The sequence below is a fragment of the Amblyomma maculatum genome, chromosome 11 (assembly GCF_055883805.1).
Source record: "Amblyomma maculatum isolate TAMU_Amacu chromosome 11, ASM5588380v1, whole genome shotgun sequence".
NCBI classification, from domain to species: Eukaryota; Metazoa; Arthropoda; class Arachnida; order Ixodida; family Ixodidae; genus Amblyomma; species Amblyomma maculatum.
In genome coordinates this window covers 38,583,770-38,603,690 of record NC_139354.1, presented here as the reverse complement: position 1 = coordinate 38,603,690, position 19,921 = coordinate 38,583,770, and the positions used below count along the sequence as shown (strand labels likewise).

The 19,921-nt window shown below is 48.1% G+C and overlaps 1 protein-coding gene across 6 annotated transcripts in view; it reads right to left on the bottom strand.

Moving 5' to 3' along the window:
- Positions 1-602: 602 nt before the first annotated feature.
- The window catches only part of MESR3 (misexpression suppressor of ras 3), a 208,136-nt gene continuing 188,817 nt past the window's right edge, over positions 603-19,921 (bottom strand). For 5 of the 6 annotated variants that reach the window (XM_084584478.1, XM_084584476.1, XM_084584479.1 and 2 more), the window contains 2 exons: positions 5,691-5,971; positions 603-4,165 (listed from right to left, as the gene is read on the bottom strand). In XM_084584478.1, the coding sequence (XP_084440604.1) occupies positions 3,584-4,165; positions 5,691-5,855 (747 nt within the window). In that variant the 5' untranslated portion in view covers positions 5,856-5,971 and the 3' untranslated portion in view covers positions 603-3,583. Of the gene's footprint in view, positions 4,166-5,690; positions 5,972-12,196; positions 12,273-19,921 lie in introns of all 6 variants that reach the window. The other variant, XM_084584480.1, reaches the window with a different exon arrangement.

Below are 19,921 nucleotides of genomic sequence, written 5' to 3'. Positions count from 1 at the left end.
CATCAGTGGTAAGGATTTAACCAGCAGCGTGAGCGTGGATGGGGCAGCGGTGTGCGGGAGGCAAGTGGGAAGAGAGCCTCCTGATGGGAGAGGGTTCGATATCCCCACCAGAAAATAACTGTTGCTGTACTCTGATGGAATTTGTGTTACAAACGAGGGTTCGGTTAGAGGCTGAGGTCAACCCATAGGGCTGTACCCATCTGGCATACTATTTCTTCATTGGATGTGTGGTCCGGTCGCTGAAAATGACTGCCCCTATTTCTGTGTCGTTTGAGTGTTTAAATAGTGATGTGATCGAGAAACGTCCAGTCTGAGCTGGGGCTCTATGTATAGTCATGTAATGCTGTTCTACTTCGGCTCTAACCAGTTAGGTAGTTCAAAGTTGTTATTTTTGTAAATTCATTCCTGCTTCCAGCTTTACTCTCTCTATATATATGTTCTGCTGTCATCTTCTTCAAGTACACCTCCTGGTCATCTTCCACGCCGAACTACATGACAAGCAAGATTTATGAACCTTTCAACAAGGGAAACAAACATCGTATACATTCTACTACGGATCAGACTGCAAATTTTGTAGTTGAAGATTGAGACGCCAGCACCGCACAGATTGCGATAAATTTATTTACACAACACACAACACTTCCAAGGCAACAGGATGCCGTCACATGACAATGATGGTTGGTAACAAAACTACTAAGCTCACGCATATGTACACATTAAAACAGCACCCTCTACAGGCGTGACAACATCATGAAAAGGCCACAACATGCCACCGCTTCATGAGAACATCACGCATCATGCATCATTAAACGAGGAAAGTTCAACAATGTTCCAAAAACTCTTCCCCAACTCCATCCAACACAGCCGCCTATTTCTGCAGGATCAAAGAACCCTATACAGTTGCCGGCGTCTGTCATCAACTGCAACGGAGCGGATCCAGAGTATCGCCAAAGGTGCTCCCCATAGCTCAACTAAAATGTGATCCTAAGGTGAAAGGCACAGGCAAGCTATGAGTACTAAACAACCATACACCAAGGCCATTTTTATAACCTACACCACCTACACTAGTGTAGCAAATCTTCTATAACTCCAATGGTTTTTTGCTACACTAATGTAGCTGGTGTAAGTTAAAAAAATGGCCCTACCATCACAACTGCATGAAGCAAAGTACTAGAGCACTGCATGACGAATTTCTGGCACTTCGTAACAACACAGGGTGTTTCTTGAAACTGATTAGAGCACACACATTTTGCAACAAGCTGAGATGGTCTTGATGTGCTGCTGTCAACAAATGACCGCAAAAGGATAACCTTGTGCATTACACAAGCATAGAAGTCTAGAAGAACGGTAAGGCGGCATTTCAGCTTTTCAACACCAAGCCTGGTGTAGGATTCATAAACATTGTTATGTTTCACACACACTAATTGCTAGTCTTGTTTCTAAAAAGGCAACTGCAGCAGGGGCTAGACAGTGTGCAACAGTGTACCACATATCAGCTACACCCTTTGGAAGTGTCCCAAGATTTACCGTACGCACACATTACACAGTCATGACATCAGTACAAATGTACTTGTCCTGAATAAAAAATAATAAATTTGCTGCTTATGCAGTTTGCATTCTCACCAATGCAAGGTGCATGCTGCCTTTTATAATGATTGCAGACTGCCTAAACTTAGCAATACCAAGTTATCGTAAACTTCTAAAACCTGAAACGAAATTAAAACTGAAATGTGCATATGAATCCAGCAAGTATGTGTATGTAATATGCATGTAACAAAATTCATCACCACATGCTGTTAGCTCACAATGATGGATTATGCTATAAAACTGAAGACATTTGCACATAGTGTTGAAATGCACCAAAGAAAGACCATCTCTGTCTGCACTACCTAAAAAAAGGCTGCAGTGGTCACAGTCCACTCACACTTATTTACAGAAAGCCCGTGTTACATGGGGCAATACATTGCAAGAATGCTTGCACAGCATGACTGCTAGCTTCGCATAGTGCTGTTTGCACTGCATTTGACTCATTCACAGCTGGAAGTATTAATTGTCCCCACATGATGCATGCAATCATTCCCACATTCATTCATATCGAGTACACACTCCAAGTTATTGTGCTTCACTATTACTGCACAATGATGCATACTTCATTCAGCTGACCTCCACAGCTATAGCAAGGCTCAGCTGAAGCACCAAACATACTGAGAATTGCAACTCACCAAATAGTTTCTACACTAAGAGACACACTGTGCAACACCTAAAAAATGTCTTGGAGTAGTACATTGTCAAGGCTTTTCAGTGATGTGAAAAAAAAAAAAAAAAAAGATCAATCTGCTACACACCAAGTGATTTGAAAGTGACTACTTCTCCAGCTAAGGTTTCGCTGTTGCTAGCAGAACTTCTCAATACCCCTGTGAACAAAAGCTGAAAAAATGAAGGCTGATTAAGGGGATGCCTAATGTTACTCGGTACTGACAGGTATCAGCGATGAAATTACAGGACAGTCCTGGCAGGGTGGCACATGACATAAAATTTTGAGATATTATGTATCCAGCACCAAACTAGCTCATTTGACTGAACCTGCAAAGTGGAGACGTTACCAGACTGCATGATAGAGAGAACAATTTTAAATATCATGCAGGTCTGACTAAAACGTGTGCCAGTACAACCATATATTGAGCAAGCTTAAAAATACAGCCTTTCATATAGCAGAGTAGATGTGGAAGTACACTGTGATAATGACTAAGAATTCTTTACAGAAATGTCTCTGCGGTACAAACTCATGCACATATTAGGTGCACAGTTCTATATTGTAAACTGGTGATGATGAAAAAGAAGTTATTTACCCACATGTACATCATGATCGAAGCTGGAAATTGCACTCCATGTGTAAAAAAGGCACGTAAGATGCTATACTGACATACCACAATAATTTTGAAACTTCTCAGAGGACTGTAACAGACACTATACACAAATAAAAATTAAACATGTGAATAAACATTCAGAAAAACCCTGTGCAAGGCGTCAGAAATGTCTTTGGGAAGTCCGAAATTTTGCTTGCAGTATTGAGCGTAAATGAATGCACATTTACCTTCACATTGTCCCTTATGTATGCAATATGCAAGATATATTGAAGTTTAAAAAAATCTGAAGAAGAGATGACAATTTTCAAAAGCTCACACATTTCCTTGCAGTCACAAATGAGTGTTGGTATCTAGTTCACAGTGTGTCCACATTCACAAAAATTCCAATCAGTGTGGTCTTTTATCCTTGTACTGATGATGGGCACCATATCATTGTTCCTCGTACACAGCAGATAACAGGACTCCGAGAAGAGAACACATTTCCTCCAGAGTTCGTGCATCTTCTAGGAGCCATTAATGTGAGGAATGTCCTGGTACAAGGTAATAAATTGACTGTGGTCCGCACCACTTCTCTTACCAGAAGTGCCTTTGTCCCTGGTAGCCTACCCTGGTGTTAGGCAGGAAATAAAACAGACAGACTTTGTTCGGAGTTTACCAAAAAAGGGGTCTCGCAGGTGCAACTGAATCCAGACTTGCATTTCGTATAGGCAGCTTCCTCAGTCGATGTCACAGTCAGGCCCCAGAGTGGCCAGAGAGAAGAACCTCTCCTTGTCCCCACTTCCGACGCTGGTAACATGCTGGAAGCAGCACGGCAAGGAGATGTCACTCTTGCCCGGCAGTGGCTTGGGCTTGGCCGCCCGGTTCTTCTTCTTGAGGCTCTTGCTGCTCTTCGGCACGGACAGGCTGATGTTCAGGGGGTCAGAGATGAGCTCCTCAACCTTCTCCCAAAACTCCTGAGCTGCGTCAGGCATGTCAAAGCTGAGGCCGGCCATGCGGCGGTGGTCCGAGGAGAGGTGCATCGTGTGGAAGGTGACGGCAGGCTTCTGATAGCTGCTCAGGTTATCGATGACGTCCTTCCAGAGGGCGAACCCGGTGCCCCGCTCGGCCAGCACCACATGCACCATGCGGCGCGTCCTGGCGCGCGACTCGCCCTTGTCCAGGATGAGCACGGGCACTCCGGTGCGGGCAAGTTCCCAGCGACCTGGCGTGCCGTCTTGGGCAACATCCGTGAAGTAGAGGTTGGCCAGGCAGTGGCAACCATAGACGTACGTCTTGTGGCTCTTGAAGCAGCACTCGACCTGCGCACAAGGAAAAGGATAGAGGTATAGCACCAGACGCTGTAGGTTTTTACTGCCGCAATGAATCCACAAGCACCTTGCGGTTGCTGTCGTATGATGCAAATTTGCTATTTCACTTGGCTGATGTCTGCTGTACCTTTGCTTGATGAACCCACACAGAAGAGCTGATGCAAACTGTGCAGTACAGTTTTTCCCCTGGCATTGCAGCGCGAGATTTAGATGTGGGATTGTCTGATCCACGCTTTAGTAACTTCAACATGGGGCCTTTGCTTAGGTCTTTCCTTGGAAGTTAAACAGCAATTCCTGCTCAGCTCTATTTGCCCTACTTCTATGTGCAGCTTACTTCTTATGTTTGTTATCCTTTTCTCGGATATCTTGTCAGCGGTACTCATTTTCCAAAGATTATCACAGTTAAATTTTTTTCTAGTTGAAATTCAGACATCTACTAACATCAGAATTCAGGGTATAGGAGATGAAAGTGCTGCCGGTGGGCTTTCAGTGCCAGGTATCAGTGCCCTGCATCATTCCAGCAGTCTCTGTTGCTTAAACAAACAACAGTAAATTAGAAAATTTTCAGAATGATTGGTGCACCAGATTCAGGTACATGGCATATAAGTGGAGAAGGCATGCTGAAAAAGAAAAAAAAAGCGAATAATTCAGAAATGTGACACCATATAGTTGGCCTTCACAGAAAGCAAGCTCAAGTCTCTGTCAGCCGTTCTGCTCAATCTCTCCTTCCAAGAACGCTCATGACTGCTGAGGTCTCAATTATATAGCCTTTCTAGGAAGAGTAGTTGGCTCTGGCCAATAAACACCAACATGGGTGATATACCACATGAAGACTGCTTTCTACCTCATTAAAGAGGGAAGCACAATGAGGTGCTACAATGCCACTTTTTTGTGATATTGGAAAAGTGAACACCCTACCATATATAAACTACAACGCTGTTTTTGGCAATTGCTTTGAACACCCAGAACGGTGATATACTTGATCGTTGGAATAAGTGACAGCGTCCAAGTAAGTATACTTTTTTACACTCCCAATTTTCATTTACCTCTCTCCGCATTTACCCCTGCCCATATGAGCACAGCGCAGTTTGTGGCCGTTAATAAGAGAAGCCTAGCATGTCCCCTGGTTTCGATTTTTAAGACGTTGAATGTTCCAAAGTGACTCTGGCTACGAGAGACGCTGTAGTGGAGGGCTCCGGAAATTTTGACCACCTGGAGTTTTTTACATGAACTGGCATCATACAGCAGAGGGGCGATTTGCTTTTCGCCCCCATCGAAAAGCAGCAGCCACGACCGGAATTCGATCCCGCATACTTGGCACAGAAGTCGAGCGCTCTAACCACTGCAACATCACGGCAGGTTACAACGTGCCTTCCACCACGTTCTTCGCCAAGCTAGGCTTCTCCCATCTTTTCTTTGTTCTGTGTCATGTCCTTCATTTCATTTCTTTTTTTTTGTCACAAGTCGTCCCGTGACTTGTTTCCACACAGGAGGGAAAATGCATGGGAGCACGCACCTGGTCGACCTCGATTTCTGTGAGTCGGCCCGATTCGTCGGGATCCTTTCCATTGAACACGGCGCCCACGGTGTCGTACTTGGTAGTGATCTTCTCGATGCCCATCTTGTGCGAGTTCTTGACGATGTCCGAGGAGCAGTAGATGAGCGCTTCGCTGCCAGCCATCTCCTCGGCGCGCCACTCAGAGCACGCCAGCTGGTCTCTCCACCCTGGTTGTCTGGGACTGCTGCTGCTGCTGCGGGGTGTCACTGCGTTGCACTCCGTAACGGTAGCATTGATACCTGCGAAGAGAAAGGAGGCAAAAGACAGAGGATGTCATGAGTTAAACTTCCTTATGAGCCGACAGCTTCGGAGCAAATAAGTGACCAGCCCAGCAGCATAATTGTTCAGAGGAAGCCACACAATGTCATGTTCAAATAGTGTATAAAGACTGCGCACCAGTAGTAAAATGACCTGTAAGGGACACTTTGCCACATAGGAAAATATGCACGAGATATATTGATATAACGCTGATTTAGATCCAGCTGTTTATTGTGACGAATGAAGTACATACAGCTCCGAGTGCGAAGGATGAAATGACCAATTTTCTTAGTAGCTTCATGGCTTCTGAAAATGGTTGCGTTTAATATATTCATCTCAGTGCAAAACACACACCAAGCAAAGGAACACAAGAAAGGAATACACAGCTAGGACAAAAATACAGGTGTTTTTCACAACTGATTTACTGAATAAAGGATCAAAACATAATTACAAGATATGCTTTGACATTTCATTCAATTAATCAGCTGTGGATAGCAGCCTTATTTCCTCCTGCGTGTTCCTTTTCTTTGCCTGATGCGAGCTTTGCGCTAATAACATTAATAATTGGTTCACAGGAAAGGAAATGTGCAGTATCTGTCACACTTGTTTCTGTGGACACCTGAACCGCGCCGTAAGGGAAGGGAGGAAAATGGGAGCGAAGGCGGAAAGAGAGAAAGGGGTGCCGAGGGCACTGATATCGCGCAGCACATGGACGCCACTTCGTTTCGCCTCCATCGAAACGCAGCCGCCGCCGGTCGGGATCGAACCCGGGTACTCCGTCACAGTAGTCGGGCGTCTTACCCCTGCACAACCGCGGCCGGGCCAAGTTTTGCGCTAAATGAGATCAATATATATGGCTAAAATCAACTACGGGCCATTAGACACTCTGATCAACGCGGTTCTGAAAGCGTTCGGAAGCCATGTGACAGAGCGAACACAACCACGCTCTATAAATGAACGCTGGACGCCACAGTGACGACAGGTAGAACGAACTGGGCACATCGAGAAAGTCACTTGGCACCACTTACGCCCAACTTCACGGCAGTAGCAGGCACTAATATGCCGGGGAATCCTCGGCGCCAAAACGAAAGCGGGAGATCGCATTTGACTGGCTTCACTCTCCGAAACGAAACAGCAGAAAAGAAACGCATTCGTGGATACATCCATGTGTAAGATAGCTCTTCGTATACGCCCCTCCCCCCCCCCCCCCCCCCCCTTCCCTCCAACCGGGACGTCGAGTTCGCCGAACTGCCAGCGAAAAATGGAGGGCGAGCCCACTATATGCGTTGAAAAGAAAGGCTGTAGCTATTTACACGCGCCTGCTGCAGTAGCTGCATCTCACAGTAAGCAAGGACAAATCTGTGCGTCTACCGGAGGCTAGAATCGATTTTGAAACGACAACTCACGACACGGAACAAGACACGGAGGATGGAGTAGGAGAGCAGGCATTCCGCGCACAGTCGCCTATCGGATCCCTGCTGCATGCCACACAAAATGAGAGTGCCGATTCGTGACCCGCTGCTTACTCGAAAATAATATGTTTGGAACTGCGGCATTGAGTATTTCTCAGTGGCTTACAAAAGTCGCTTACGCGAAAAAAAAAAAAAGAAAGAAAGAAAAAGAAGCCCCGTTAAGCGAGAGAAAGGATAATTCTGGCCCTCCAAGGCGTGGGGGCAGAGGGCAAAGTTCATCGAGTCAGAAGGGCGGGGGCACCTCTGGTTCTCTGGAAAAACCGGCGGCGGTGGTCCGATGGTGGATGAAGCGGCGCCAGAAAGCAAACCGCCGTGAGGCGTGACTGCATGACGGCCGACGGGCCGGAACGAGGGCTGGTGCATTGCAATGCGAGCAGCGAAAGAACACAACTGGAATTTTCCCCAGTATTTTTCTTCGCTTTCTTAGACTTGGCGGAATGCGGAGCCTCCCGGATTCCGAAGGAACAGTGGTTCTTCGCTAATTTCGAACCGATTGTTTAGGCCGGGTACCATAGAGTGTGTTAAAAAGCCCCCCCCCCCCCCCCCCCCCCCTCAATTAGAGCTCTGCGTCCAAATAAATATCCGGACTAATTCAAGTCAGAACGTTCGAGAGTGGGCTGTGATTTCGTCACCCGAAGGGCGATATGTCACTGCAATGCGAGCAGCAGAAAGCAGAGTAAATTTTCGGTATGCTTCAAGCTCGAGCAGTCAATTGCGTTTTCATCACCACAAGTCTGCAAAGGAAAAATAAAGGCTCTCGAGCGCTGGCCTTCCTTGATAGAAAAGCCAGATGCTCGACCGATAGCAGTGAATTCAGACGCTAGCATATTATGGTCGTCATATCCCAGTAGGTACACAGTATTCAACATCACTCATACTTAAGTGAACTCAATGGACATCACAACGCCAGTGGACATCTCATGGACGTTCTGGACGTCTGCTTGAGATCCAGCGGCTCTGTAATGTCCAGTGGGAAGGAAGGGTAACTCATTCCGGCGACTGCATGGCCACATGGGCCCGCTTGCGAACCCTTGCACGAAACATTCGTATCCTCTGAGGGACCTCTGGAAGGTACAGACACAGTAAGCGCCTGTGTGCGATAACGGATCCCTGTGCGAGAGATAAAAGCCATTCCATATTGTAAGACTTCGTTGCTACTTCTAGCGCGACCGCTGCATGCGCGAAGGGGTGCAAGCGCGAATGAATCCGAAACTATGCACCCACTGCTACAACGACGAGGTATGAACAAGTGAAAGCCAGTCTGTTGTCACTCCCTTCGACATTTTTTTTTTTTATTCTGAACCATTTGCATTTTTCTCTTCGTTAACAGCACAGCGCTGTGTTCCCGCTTTTCAGGAAGACAGTTCGGCGGAAGACAAATCTGATTGGGTCAGGCGACAAAATTCAAGATTTATGCAAACACCACGGGAAATGTTAATTTAGAAGCGTCGTGCTTGCAGCGTTTGAACCAAAATCTACGTACTCTCTGAATGCACACGGCAAGTCGCTGTATGGCACGACCCGAAAAGTTTCTCATTAGATTCACAGTAGGGTACAGTAAACAATCGACACGGGGAAGTGCTGAATGGGGCCTTCCTGTCACGTGTTTATGCAACATTATATAAAAATAAATTCACACTGGCAGGAGCAGTGAGGTAAATAAAACAAATAATAAAAGTAAAGAAAAACAAAAATAAAATAAAAGAACAGAAAATATCTGTACATCGGATGGAATGTACAACAAGACATAAAATTTGGGTGAAGTTATGGTTGGTTGGTTGGTGGGGTTTAACGTCCCAAAGCAACTCAGGCTATGAGAGACGCCGTAGTGGAGGACTCCGGAAATTTCGACCACCTGGGGTTCTTTAACGTGCACTGACATCGCACAGCACACGGGCGCTTTTGCTTTTCGCCTCCATCGAAAAGCGGCCGCCGAGGCCGGGATTCGATCCCGCATCCTTGGGAACAGTAGTCGAGCGCCGTAACCACTGCGCCACCCCGGCGGGGTGGGTGAAGTTATAACACCATCGCCAATAATTCTGTTCCAAAGTATATGTACAACCATAGCCTCCTTTGGTACAACGCACCGCCAATACGGTCCCACTTCCAATTCCTTCAGAGCCTGCTGTGGATGGGAATATAAAATATTTATTGCGTCTCTCTCTTTTTTTTTTTTTTTCATTGCAACACATTTTCTTCAAATCCGCGTGCCTCTTACCCCACGCGATTATTCAGACGTTCCAAGCGCGTCTTATACTAAAAAGAAAAGGCAGTTTTCACAGTCGAAGCACAGAAAAAAAGCAGTCAAGTGTCCTGCCGTGTTTTATTCACAGGCATATAGATCTTTTCAGACACTGTGTAGCTCTCGCATCGGTATCAAACCGAGAGGCCCCCCATGTGTTTCACATGCTGCGTTCGTTTCTTCCTTCAAACCTTCCAAGTCGTGAGCACCCCTATCGCGAAACCGGACGGCAGAGACCTCCTGACCCCGATTCCCTGTGGCGACAATCCTTTTCCAACGACGCACTTTTTTTTTCTTCGAATTTTCGTTGGGCACGTTCAAAAAAAAAAAAATCGAAAACGTGATTCGAAAGGACTGAAATATCCGCGCAGCCCCGCCAAATCTAGCGAAAGGCGAACATCGTATAAAAACTTCCAAGCTTTTCGAAACCGCGAGTGCGATCGAGGCGTGCCTTTATGACTTGAACCACGAACGTGAGCGAAAGATATCGCTAAAATCTCGGCGCGACGAATAGAAACAATATTTTTTTTGCTGAATCAGCTTCTATAGCACGTCGACGCATGCGCAGTTAAACGTCGAATTTACAGCGACGATTTCTCCTGAGCGCACTTCACAGTGACATCGCCTTCTGGCCTTTGATACAGGATGAAAACGAACTGACTTCAAAAGAAGCGACTGGCATGGTCGCAGGCAAAAACAGCCAGCGCCGCCTCGTATGTCTTTGAGATGAGGCGCTGGCAGAAAATGGCGCTCCAATACGTCCCATTTTGCTCCCGGCAGGAGCAGACAGTTTATCAGTGTCCTCGATACTTTATATAACAGCAGGTGTGCACTCTAATTACTCCTGAGATGCACCTGTCCACGCTGTCATATCAGTGTGTCGTATATAGCGAATGATAGTTCAGGGGCCTCGGATGGGCAACAAAAGAGTATATGGCGCATAAAAGGAAGGAAAGAAGAAAGGAAACAATTAAGCGCGCGAAGAGGTGGCGCCGGGCCGCGAGAGAAGCGAAAAGACGAATGGGGAGCCTTGAAGGCAAGGACTTTCGGCCATTTGTCTGTCGCGGACCGCCGGCGCCGCCTGGCAGCGCATCCTGCCAGCCACGTGCGTGGTCGGGGCACGGCTGCCCCGGGAAAAAGAAATATGAAGGAGCAAAACATAATGCGAAGCACAAACGATTGGAACGATTGGCCCAATCCTGGTACTGTGTTGGCAATGTTGGTCCATTATCGGACCAATGCATTGCCAACGTTGGGCCGTGGTTTGAGCTGATTGAATGGGCGAAGGACCACACGTGCAGGAAAACACCTTTCCACCCAGGTGGACGTCACTGCTTGGGCCTACGGAGGCAGTGGTGCCACTTGCCTGTGCGCAGGAAGTTGTAGGGAGGATAAAAGCAAGAAATGGAGTTGCTGGGTTTTTGGTGCTACAGTGGATTGTCCGGCACTGCCTAAAATGCGGGTATAGGTATTCCTATAGAGTGCAGAACCACGCATTCCTTGAGGCTATTGTGTGTATACTCTTGCAAATACAGGGGTGCTCCACAGCTATTTAGGTGGTGGTGGGCTCACACTGACGGAGGTGGGACCATTTCAGGACGTTCGATGTCCGCATTGGTGCTCATTAATTAGGGATATAAGCGGCAGACTGAACCATGCACAGGTGCTCGTGCTGTGCTCTTGCGTGCGTGCGCGATGTGAAATACCAAAAATTACAAAAGAGGAAATAATTAAAAATTGGTAAAACAAAATTCACTAAAGCCCCTCAGAGATCACCAGTAGTGCCGACACCGGAACTCAACCGTATAATGCATTCAATATGATTTTGATGGGTACACCTTAACTGCTTCAATGGAACACGTCTCATTAGGACTGTATATATTATATATATATATATATATATATATATATATATATATATATATATATATCCCTAGTGAAAAAAACCCTGAGTCACAATAACCTCCATACAGATTTCTCATACTAAACTCATACAAATCTCATATCATACAAATATCATTCAGCGTATGAGGAATATATGATCTTGTATGAGATTTGTATGAGTTTAGTATGAGTTCAGTATGAGAAATCTGTGTGAGGTTGTTGTGACTCGTACGGTTTTTTCGCTAGGGTAGTCAGAACTTTTAACCTCAAATGGAGCTCTGACTGTGTGTTAATTAACACGAAGGAACATTTGAAGGAAATCTGCCCCCGAAAAAGAAGCCACAAATCAAGCTAGCGCGCCGCGCTGCTGTCGTCAGGCCGCTAACAGTAGTGCAACTAAGCTTGCCCGGAAGATATAGAAAGCCCCCCCCCCCCCCCCCCAAAAAAAAAAAAAAAAAATACACATTAAATAAGACTTTACAGTGTAGGAATCACAGCTTATAAAAAAATTTGCGCAATTTTTCTCTTAGGTCAAGGAATAGCTCTTTATTAAATAAACACGGCACAATAAAGCTCGGACTAGAGGACTTCAAGAAGCTTGCCGTTACCTTAAGTCGGGAGTCTTCACGAGTTCGTCCACTGAGACAGTCCTGGAACCGCGGACTAGCAGAAAAGCGAAGTCAACTGGAAAAGGCAAAATGCTCTTCTTCATGGCCAACGACAGGCTATGTCACTGCTTCTTCCACGTGACATGGTACCTTCATCTGCGTTAATTCTAGATCTCTGGTGGTCTAATAATAAGTATAAAAAAGCACAAGATTACGCATGATGAAATAAAGTAATTAAGCTCGTATTTGAGAACACCACGTGACCCCCCCCCCCCCCTTCTTTCATGCCCCACTAATTAAGTGCCGATTGCAGCCAGCGCCGGAATAAACAATTAGGCTCTTTTCGTACGGGAGCAATTAAGGAGCCACGAATAGAAATGGCCAGGGTGAGGCAAGAGAAGGATACTCAGTCAAGTGACAGCCGCTTATGCGCTAACTCATTTAAAGGACACGCCTTATTATTCAGCCATTCATTTTGTTTTATTTCTTGCCTGATCAAAACACGATCTCGAAAGCGGTTCAGAAGGACATCCAGCTGGAGCACCCATTCAATGCATATACGAACGAACCACTTTCGCTTTCCGCAAAGGAGTTGTGTAAGCGCGTAAAAGATGCTTCCATATGCTACGGTACTGCACACATGAAAGCATACGCAAATGGCGCCGAAAAAAGGATCTCATGCGGATTGCGCGAAATGTCCCGGAACGCGATGCGCCAACATCCCTCAAATATTGCCACGAGGAATTAAATTTGATATTAGTTCTGCCTCTGCCCACTTGCACGCTTTAATTGAATTTGGATCGCGACCGCTTCCGAATTGGGTCGTTAAAGTTAAGGATCCTTCGCGCAACGAATCGGCGTGCTATCCTCAAAGCGGGCTCTTTCTGTTCGCAACGCGGTACAATCGCCTGCCGCTGATATTGCTAAGTGAGTTCGATGGCTGTATCTGCACGTTCCAGGTATCACTGGTTTTTCGGAATGCGACATGTTCTGGCCAATTCCGAGACAGACTTGTCTTTTCTGTCTCATTTTCGCTCGTGACAGTATTTTCACTCAGCCAATGCGAGTAGCAAAACTATAGTGCCTAGAATATACCAGTATATTCTACCAGTATATACCAGTATATACTGGTATATTCTAGGCACTATAGCAAAACCACGTTATGCGCACGTGCCGCCGGATCCCTCAAACCCGAGGTAACAGGGGTAGTCAAAGGTTCTGAGGGCACAAGGTCTGATTCTGAGCAGCATAGTCAGACAACTACGATGGCCCCAAATCTCAAAATATTGTAGAGGGTAGAAGATGCATTTTTTTTTTAAATCTCTGAGGTAATTGATAGCTTTAGAGCGATCTCAAGTGCCAGAATATGCCGACCAGAAGCAGAACCAGTGGCCTGGGAATTTTTGACTACATCCGTACGTGTCTAGTGAGACGCGGCGGTACCCTCTGCAATTCCTATATATCGACACGCGAGGTGAGGTGAGGAGACTCCAGTACTCCCCTGATGGGGCTGGGACAGGTAGGTCACCGCCGCTTGCGGCGGGGGCTTGCCTGCCACCTAATTTTTATCTGTTGTAGGCCATCATTGCACCCGCCACCGCTTCGGTGGTGGACGACGGCTGTTGTTGCGACGCGCGTCTTTCTCTCCCTCTTCCTTTTCTTTCTTCTCTATTTTCTCTTCTGTCTGCCCGTCGCAGCGGAGGTGGCTCAGCTACAGAGCCAGTAGCAGGCCCGTGCATTTTCTTTTCCTTCTTCCTACAGCCACAACATAGTTTCGTCGCCAGACAATTCGGCGTAGCGCGTGGGGATGCTCGGTTTTCCCACCCTGCAATGCTGGGGCGGCATTAACAGTGCTATTGATCGATCCTCAGATAGGCCGCCCAACTAACCGTATGACGACAATCACATGAGTGAGGTGCGCAGTGCGTGACAAGTCACTGGAGGGCGCCAGAGGTGCGGCAGCCGTAGCAAAAGGTGTCATCCCGACAGCGAAAGCATCGAATTTTTGCCACAACGGCGAGGAAAGGTGGGCCGTTCGAGTAAAGGAAGAGGAGAATCTTCAGCAGCCTGCGGGCGTGAGGTGTATGAAACGAAGAACGAACGAACTGCGCCCTGTCGCGAACGCAAATTATCACGAAGTGCACGTAATTAGCGAGCGGAGCAGCAGGTCTGAAGAGAAGCAGATAGCGTCGATTGAAGAATGAGCCGTGGTTAGTGTGGGGGCAGGCAGAGGTGAATTTGCAAAGGTGCAGAACGACTTTACGCCCCTTTTAGCGTGCGCGCATCGCTCACCGAAATACCCCTTCACATTCAACAGACTTAAACGTGCCCTGTTGACATTATACCGAAAGTTGGCAGGCGTCCCTTGGCGAACTAGAATTCACCTACACCCCGCGGGGGGGGGGGGGGGGGGGGGGGGGGGGGGGGGGGGGGATGCACAATATGGATTTCAAGAAAGTGCACGCCCAGGCAGCGAAACTCCATTTGTCAGCGGTATACGTGAACGGGCTGCCAAGCGAAGTTTCGCAAGTAGGCAGTCATTTCGAAAGAAGCGATCACAAGAGCGTGCGTCGTATACGGCACACATCTAGCTCGTTTCGTGGCGCCGCTTTCAGCTGGTCTCCGAAATGACATGCTGAATGCAAGCAAGAACCATACGTAAATAGAAATACGCAAATTCCCACTCATGAATTAAGTTTACTAAAACTTCTGCATTGGAGCGAAAGAAAGGAAATTGTGCGTCCAAAAGAAAGCTATTTCTAAAAAATGTTCCCAAACTTCTAGCCAACCCCTACGGAGCCAAGTGACAGCGCGAGCGACAGCTATGCTCATAGTGCGTCCTATACACCAAGGGCGGCCCGAACAGCGAGATAACCGGTGATACACAATAGCCGAGAATGAAAGCAGAAAGACAAAGGCATGGGGAAGAGACAAGCATTTCTTGTTTCTCGCCGAAAATGATCGGCTGAATTCAGCGCAGTGGTGTCTCGCCGTTTTTTCCTTCAAGTCTTGAACCCGGGTATAGGCCGATCATTCACTTTTGCGGACTCTCAAGCCATCTACTCTCCCCCCAATGAACTTCAGTAGAGTACTTTAGACAGCCCAAACGGAGTCTACAGCTGCAGCGGACTGTATATTCACGGCCCGACACTACTTGTTGCTCAACTTATAGGCAACCAGTGAACAAGGGCAATTTTCGATCACGACCCATTACGACGGCGAAGACGCTTATTCATAAGGATGGAAAGATTCCCGCTAGTGCCATTGTGAGTGACCGCAAATGTCTTTTGTATATTGCTCGTGCCTTGTGCATTCTCGGCGGAAACCCCCCGCGTGCGGCGGGAGCAGGCTATGCAATCCGGAAAAGGGGCCGTCCGTTTTACTAAACGCCCGTTGAGTGCGCACTAAGCCGCGTGCGGACGGAAGCGGCCGCAGAAAAGAAGCCGGCAGGAAAGACGGGCGGTGATGAGATGAGCGGCACCGTCGGCAGGCGTCTGGCCCACCTTGAACCACCGTAGTCGTGAGGCGGGGAAAAAACTTGGCAGCGGGGGGCCTTGAATCACCGCTCTTCCCCTCACCCCAAATTGCGGCAGCCCAAGCAAGGTGAGGAAAGGTGTATACGTATGCACGCGAGGGCGGAAGAGCGCAGTTGCACGTACTGCTGGGTGAGCTCATTCACCTGGAGCGGCCGTGCACGGATGCTGCAACCAGTAACGCGAGCTTATTTATTAACAAGCACGTTTCCATTGTTTGCGTGTTCGAGTCGAGATACACACGCCTCTGGAAATGATGCAACTGCGCGGAGAATGTGCGCGAGCTCCCACGTAGTGCGTGTTACACTAAATAGTCTATAACCAAGTCTTCCGTATGCAATTTGACTAAACATAAAGCGCACAGGAAGACACACTCAAGAGAAGAAGACACACGAAGAAAGACACAGTGAAGTTGCAATGCACCATCTAGCCCATCTTCAAGTTTTGTTAAACTATCTTCCGTATGCAAGTATAGCCTTTCACTGCGGCGATACTTCTCAAAATACGACCAAAGGGAAAAGAAAAAGCAAAATAAGAAGTAATAATTTGCAACACTTGTTTCTAAGAGATCCCCCTGTAATGGCTTCCTGTTCGGGGAAGTTTTCGACGCTATCCTAACGGAGCGCAGACAGCAAGCTGATGCGGTTCTCCCTATAATCCATTCATGACTACGCAGACTCTCAGGCGTAATGTATAGTTTGCAAACGTCGGCTGCTTGTCTATATGCTAGAAAAATAGCTAGGTGGTACTGTGTGTGCTTCCAGGAAAACAGTTCGCTGAAACCACCGACCGTTGCCAGCTCCGAAATTTGAACCTGTCATTGCGCACGCCAGCACCGGTTATCGCATCGCGCACCATCCGCAAACTTGCGGATGATGATGATGATACTACTACTACTACTACTACTACTACTACTACTACTACTACTACTACTACTAATAATAATAATAATAATAATAATAATAATAATAATAATAATAATAATTGGTTCATAGGAAAGGAAAGGCGCAGCATCTGTCACACTATAGTTCTGTGGACACCTGACCCGCGCAGTAGGGAAGGGAGGAAGGTGGGAGTGAATGTAAAGAGAGAAAGGGGAGCCGTAGTGGAGGCTGCGGAATAATTTCGACCACCTGAGGATCTTTAACGTGCACTGACATCGCACAGCACACGGATGCCACTTCGTTTCGCCTCCATCGAAACACTGCCACAGAACGTGAGGAGAGCAGGAGAGCAACACCCGACTCCGAAGACTAGGAGAGATGCAGACACGTGACGTCAGAGGTGCGAAAGGCGAAAAGCGCGAAGTAACGACGAGAGTGTCGAAAAGCGCGCTGCCGGCAGAAGCAGCGAAGACCGCGGAACCTCGCGCGAGCAAGCGAAGGTCCGAGGAGGTCGCTCTGCCCAGCGTTCCGTGCTTAGGGGAGGGAGTTCCAAGGTCTGCGGTGTTGTGTACAGCGCGGTCATGAGAAGGGAGGTCGCTGCTGAGTGCTGACAATGGCGACGATGAAGCCTGCTTTGTACACGCGCAGTGGGGTCACGACCCTCGTTTCCTGCCGCGTGTTGGCACGTGGTACGAGCGCGAATTCCTGCTGCTCGCATTGCAGTGATTCGAGGCCTCGTATCGAAACTGCTCTAAACAACGTTCGCTCAGGGCGAGGGGCCAGTGCAAGAACAGATGGCTAACATCGCTGGTCAGGGTTCTGATCGTTAGCGTTATTAGGTTACTGTACCAAACAATACACTTTACTGGTTTTCACAGTTATGTTCTGCGGCAGCCGCTATATACATTGAGCAACAACAGCAACAAAGTATCAACATCAGCACACGGGCGCCATGCTTTTCACCTCCATCGAAAATGTGTCGCCGATGCCAAGATTCGATCTCGTATCGCGAACGCCCCATACCAGTGAGACACAGCGGCCTGGTTCACAGGTAGACAAGGACATCCGTTCACGGTCCAAAGTCAACCGTATCGACGAGTCGACGTAGTATATAAAATCCACAGCAGAACCGACACTGCTGGGAGAGGCGAAAACGAAAGTATAGGGGGGTGGGGGAGGGGGCATTGTGCTAAAGACGTCGAAAAGTCTCGATATCGATAGCGTCGCTGCGGAGGTGAGCGAACTGCACGATCGTTTACGGCGCGTCTCCTTATAATGTTTCCCACCGCTAAGGCGTGGTCAGGTGACAGTCGTGACTGTTGGCCTCCAAATGCATCGTAGATTGGGCCAGTGTACTGGTTACTGTAGAGTTAAAGAACACAAAATACTACATCCTCGCGCTATTACACAGAACTAACACAACGCACAGACAATGCATATTCGATACCACATAGGGTCTTTGCTACGTTAAACGGTGTTCGCAGCATTCAGTGTGCGCTGCCTATCAAAGTCAACGACCAGAACCCAGAACAACTCTCGTATTCGCGGCGTCGTTCGGTTCGATGGAACACACGCACAGCACACGGCCGCCTTGCTTTCCGCCGCTTTTCGTTGGAGGCGAAAAGCAATTGAAGGCGCCCGTGTGCTGTGCGTTGTCAGTGCACGTTAAAGAACCCCAGGTGGTCGAAATTTCCGGAGTCCTCCACTACGGACTCTCTCATAGCCTGAGTCGCTTTGGGACGTTAAACCCCACAAACCCCCACAAACACTTCAAAGAAAGAAAAAAAAAAGCAATATCTGTCACACTCTTCCCGTGGACACCTTAACCACGACGTAAGGGAAGTTAGGATATAGGGGAGCGAAAAAAAGATAAAAGGAAGTGCCGTAGTGGAGGGCTACGGCATAATTTCGATCACCTGGGGCTCTAAACGTGCACTGGCATATCACACAGTACACGGACGCTCCGAGTTTCGCCTCCATCAATTAAAGCACCACCGCAGCGTAAGGGTTCGAACCCGGGAACTGTGAATCAGTAGCCGAGTGGCTTAACCATTCAGTTGGTTTTGTGGGGTTTAACGTCCCAAAGTGACTCAGGCGCTATGAGAGACGCCGTAGTGGAGGACTGTGGAAATTTAGACCACCTGCGGTTCTTTAACGTGCACTGACAACGCACAGCACACGGACGCCTTGATTTTCGATCGCCTCCATCGAAAAGCGGCTGCCGCGGCCGGGATTCGATCCCGCACCCTTGAGAACAGTAGTCGAGCGCCGTAACCTCTGCGCCACCCCGGCGGGTTAACCGTTGAGTAGGTGCGGCGGGTCGCTTCGAAACGAACCTCTCACTTTCGCGGGAACATCATCGCCATCGCCTTACAACTCCCCGAAACTCGCGCACGCAGTCTCTCTCGCTGCAAGTGTCATCCTGACCTTCGCCAAAGCAGCGGGCGAGAGCGAGAAGCGTGTTCGGCTGCCTCCGTTGGCACACAACTCACGCAGCCCGGCAAGCACGCGTGGTAACGAAAAAAAAAAAAAAAAAAAAAAAAAAAAAAAAAAAAAAAAACAGCGTTGTTTCCAACTTGCGCATGCGACGAAGCGCGCGCTGCTTGTTGCGGCTGGCTCGGATCGTGACTCGTGCGCGTGAATAACAGACCATGGCTTCGCACGAGACCCCCTGCCAGACAGCGTGTCCAGTCCTTTTGCTTTTCTGCAACGTTTCTGGCGAAGCAGATCTGAACGCCGAATGAGATAGGCAAGACTGTCGTGTTCCCACGAGGGCGAGATACGCAACAGCGTTAACTATTAAACCTAAACCATGCGCAGTTTTCCTCAAAGGAGGCACCCCGTACAGGTGTCAGGCGGGCGATCGACTCGCTAGTGACCTCGCAAAAGTGGGCGGCGTAAACAAGAACGGTTTAGAACTGCTTTGAGAAGAACCAGCTGCTGGGTGACAACGAGTAGCGGTACGTGAGAGACGCGAGTGTCGTGGAATCCGTACACACGTCGACACGTTTTTTTCAACTCCCCGCGCCTGGTCCGACCTACACGCAACAATCTTCTTTTGGTAGCAATGCAACGCCGGCTGACTATCACAGCGAATCTAGGTGACCCGAGAAGCGGCCGCGGTACCACGATAAATAGATGAATAAGGAAATTACGAGGCCAACGGACCGTCCCGGTGACAGAATCTGCAGTTAGGTTAGCACTCATAACATCATAACCACTCTGGCAGCCTGTAGCAAGAAACGACTCATTCGAGAGAACCTCCTCACTTCGAGAGAGGGATAACGAGACAGCCGACGTAAGCTGTT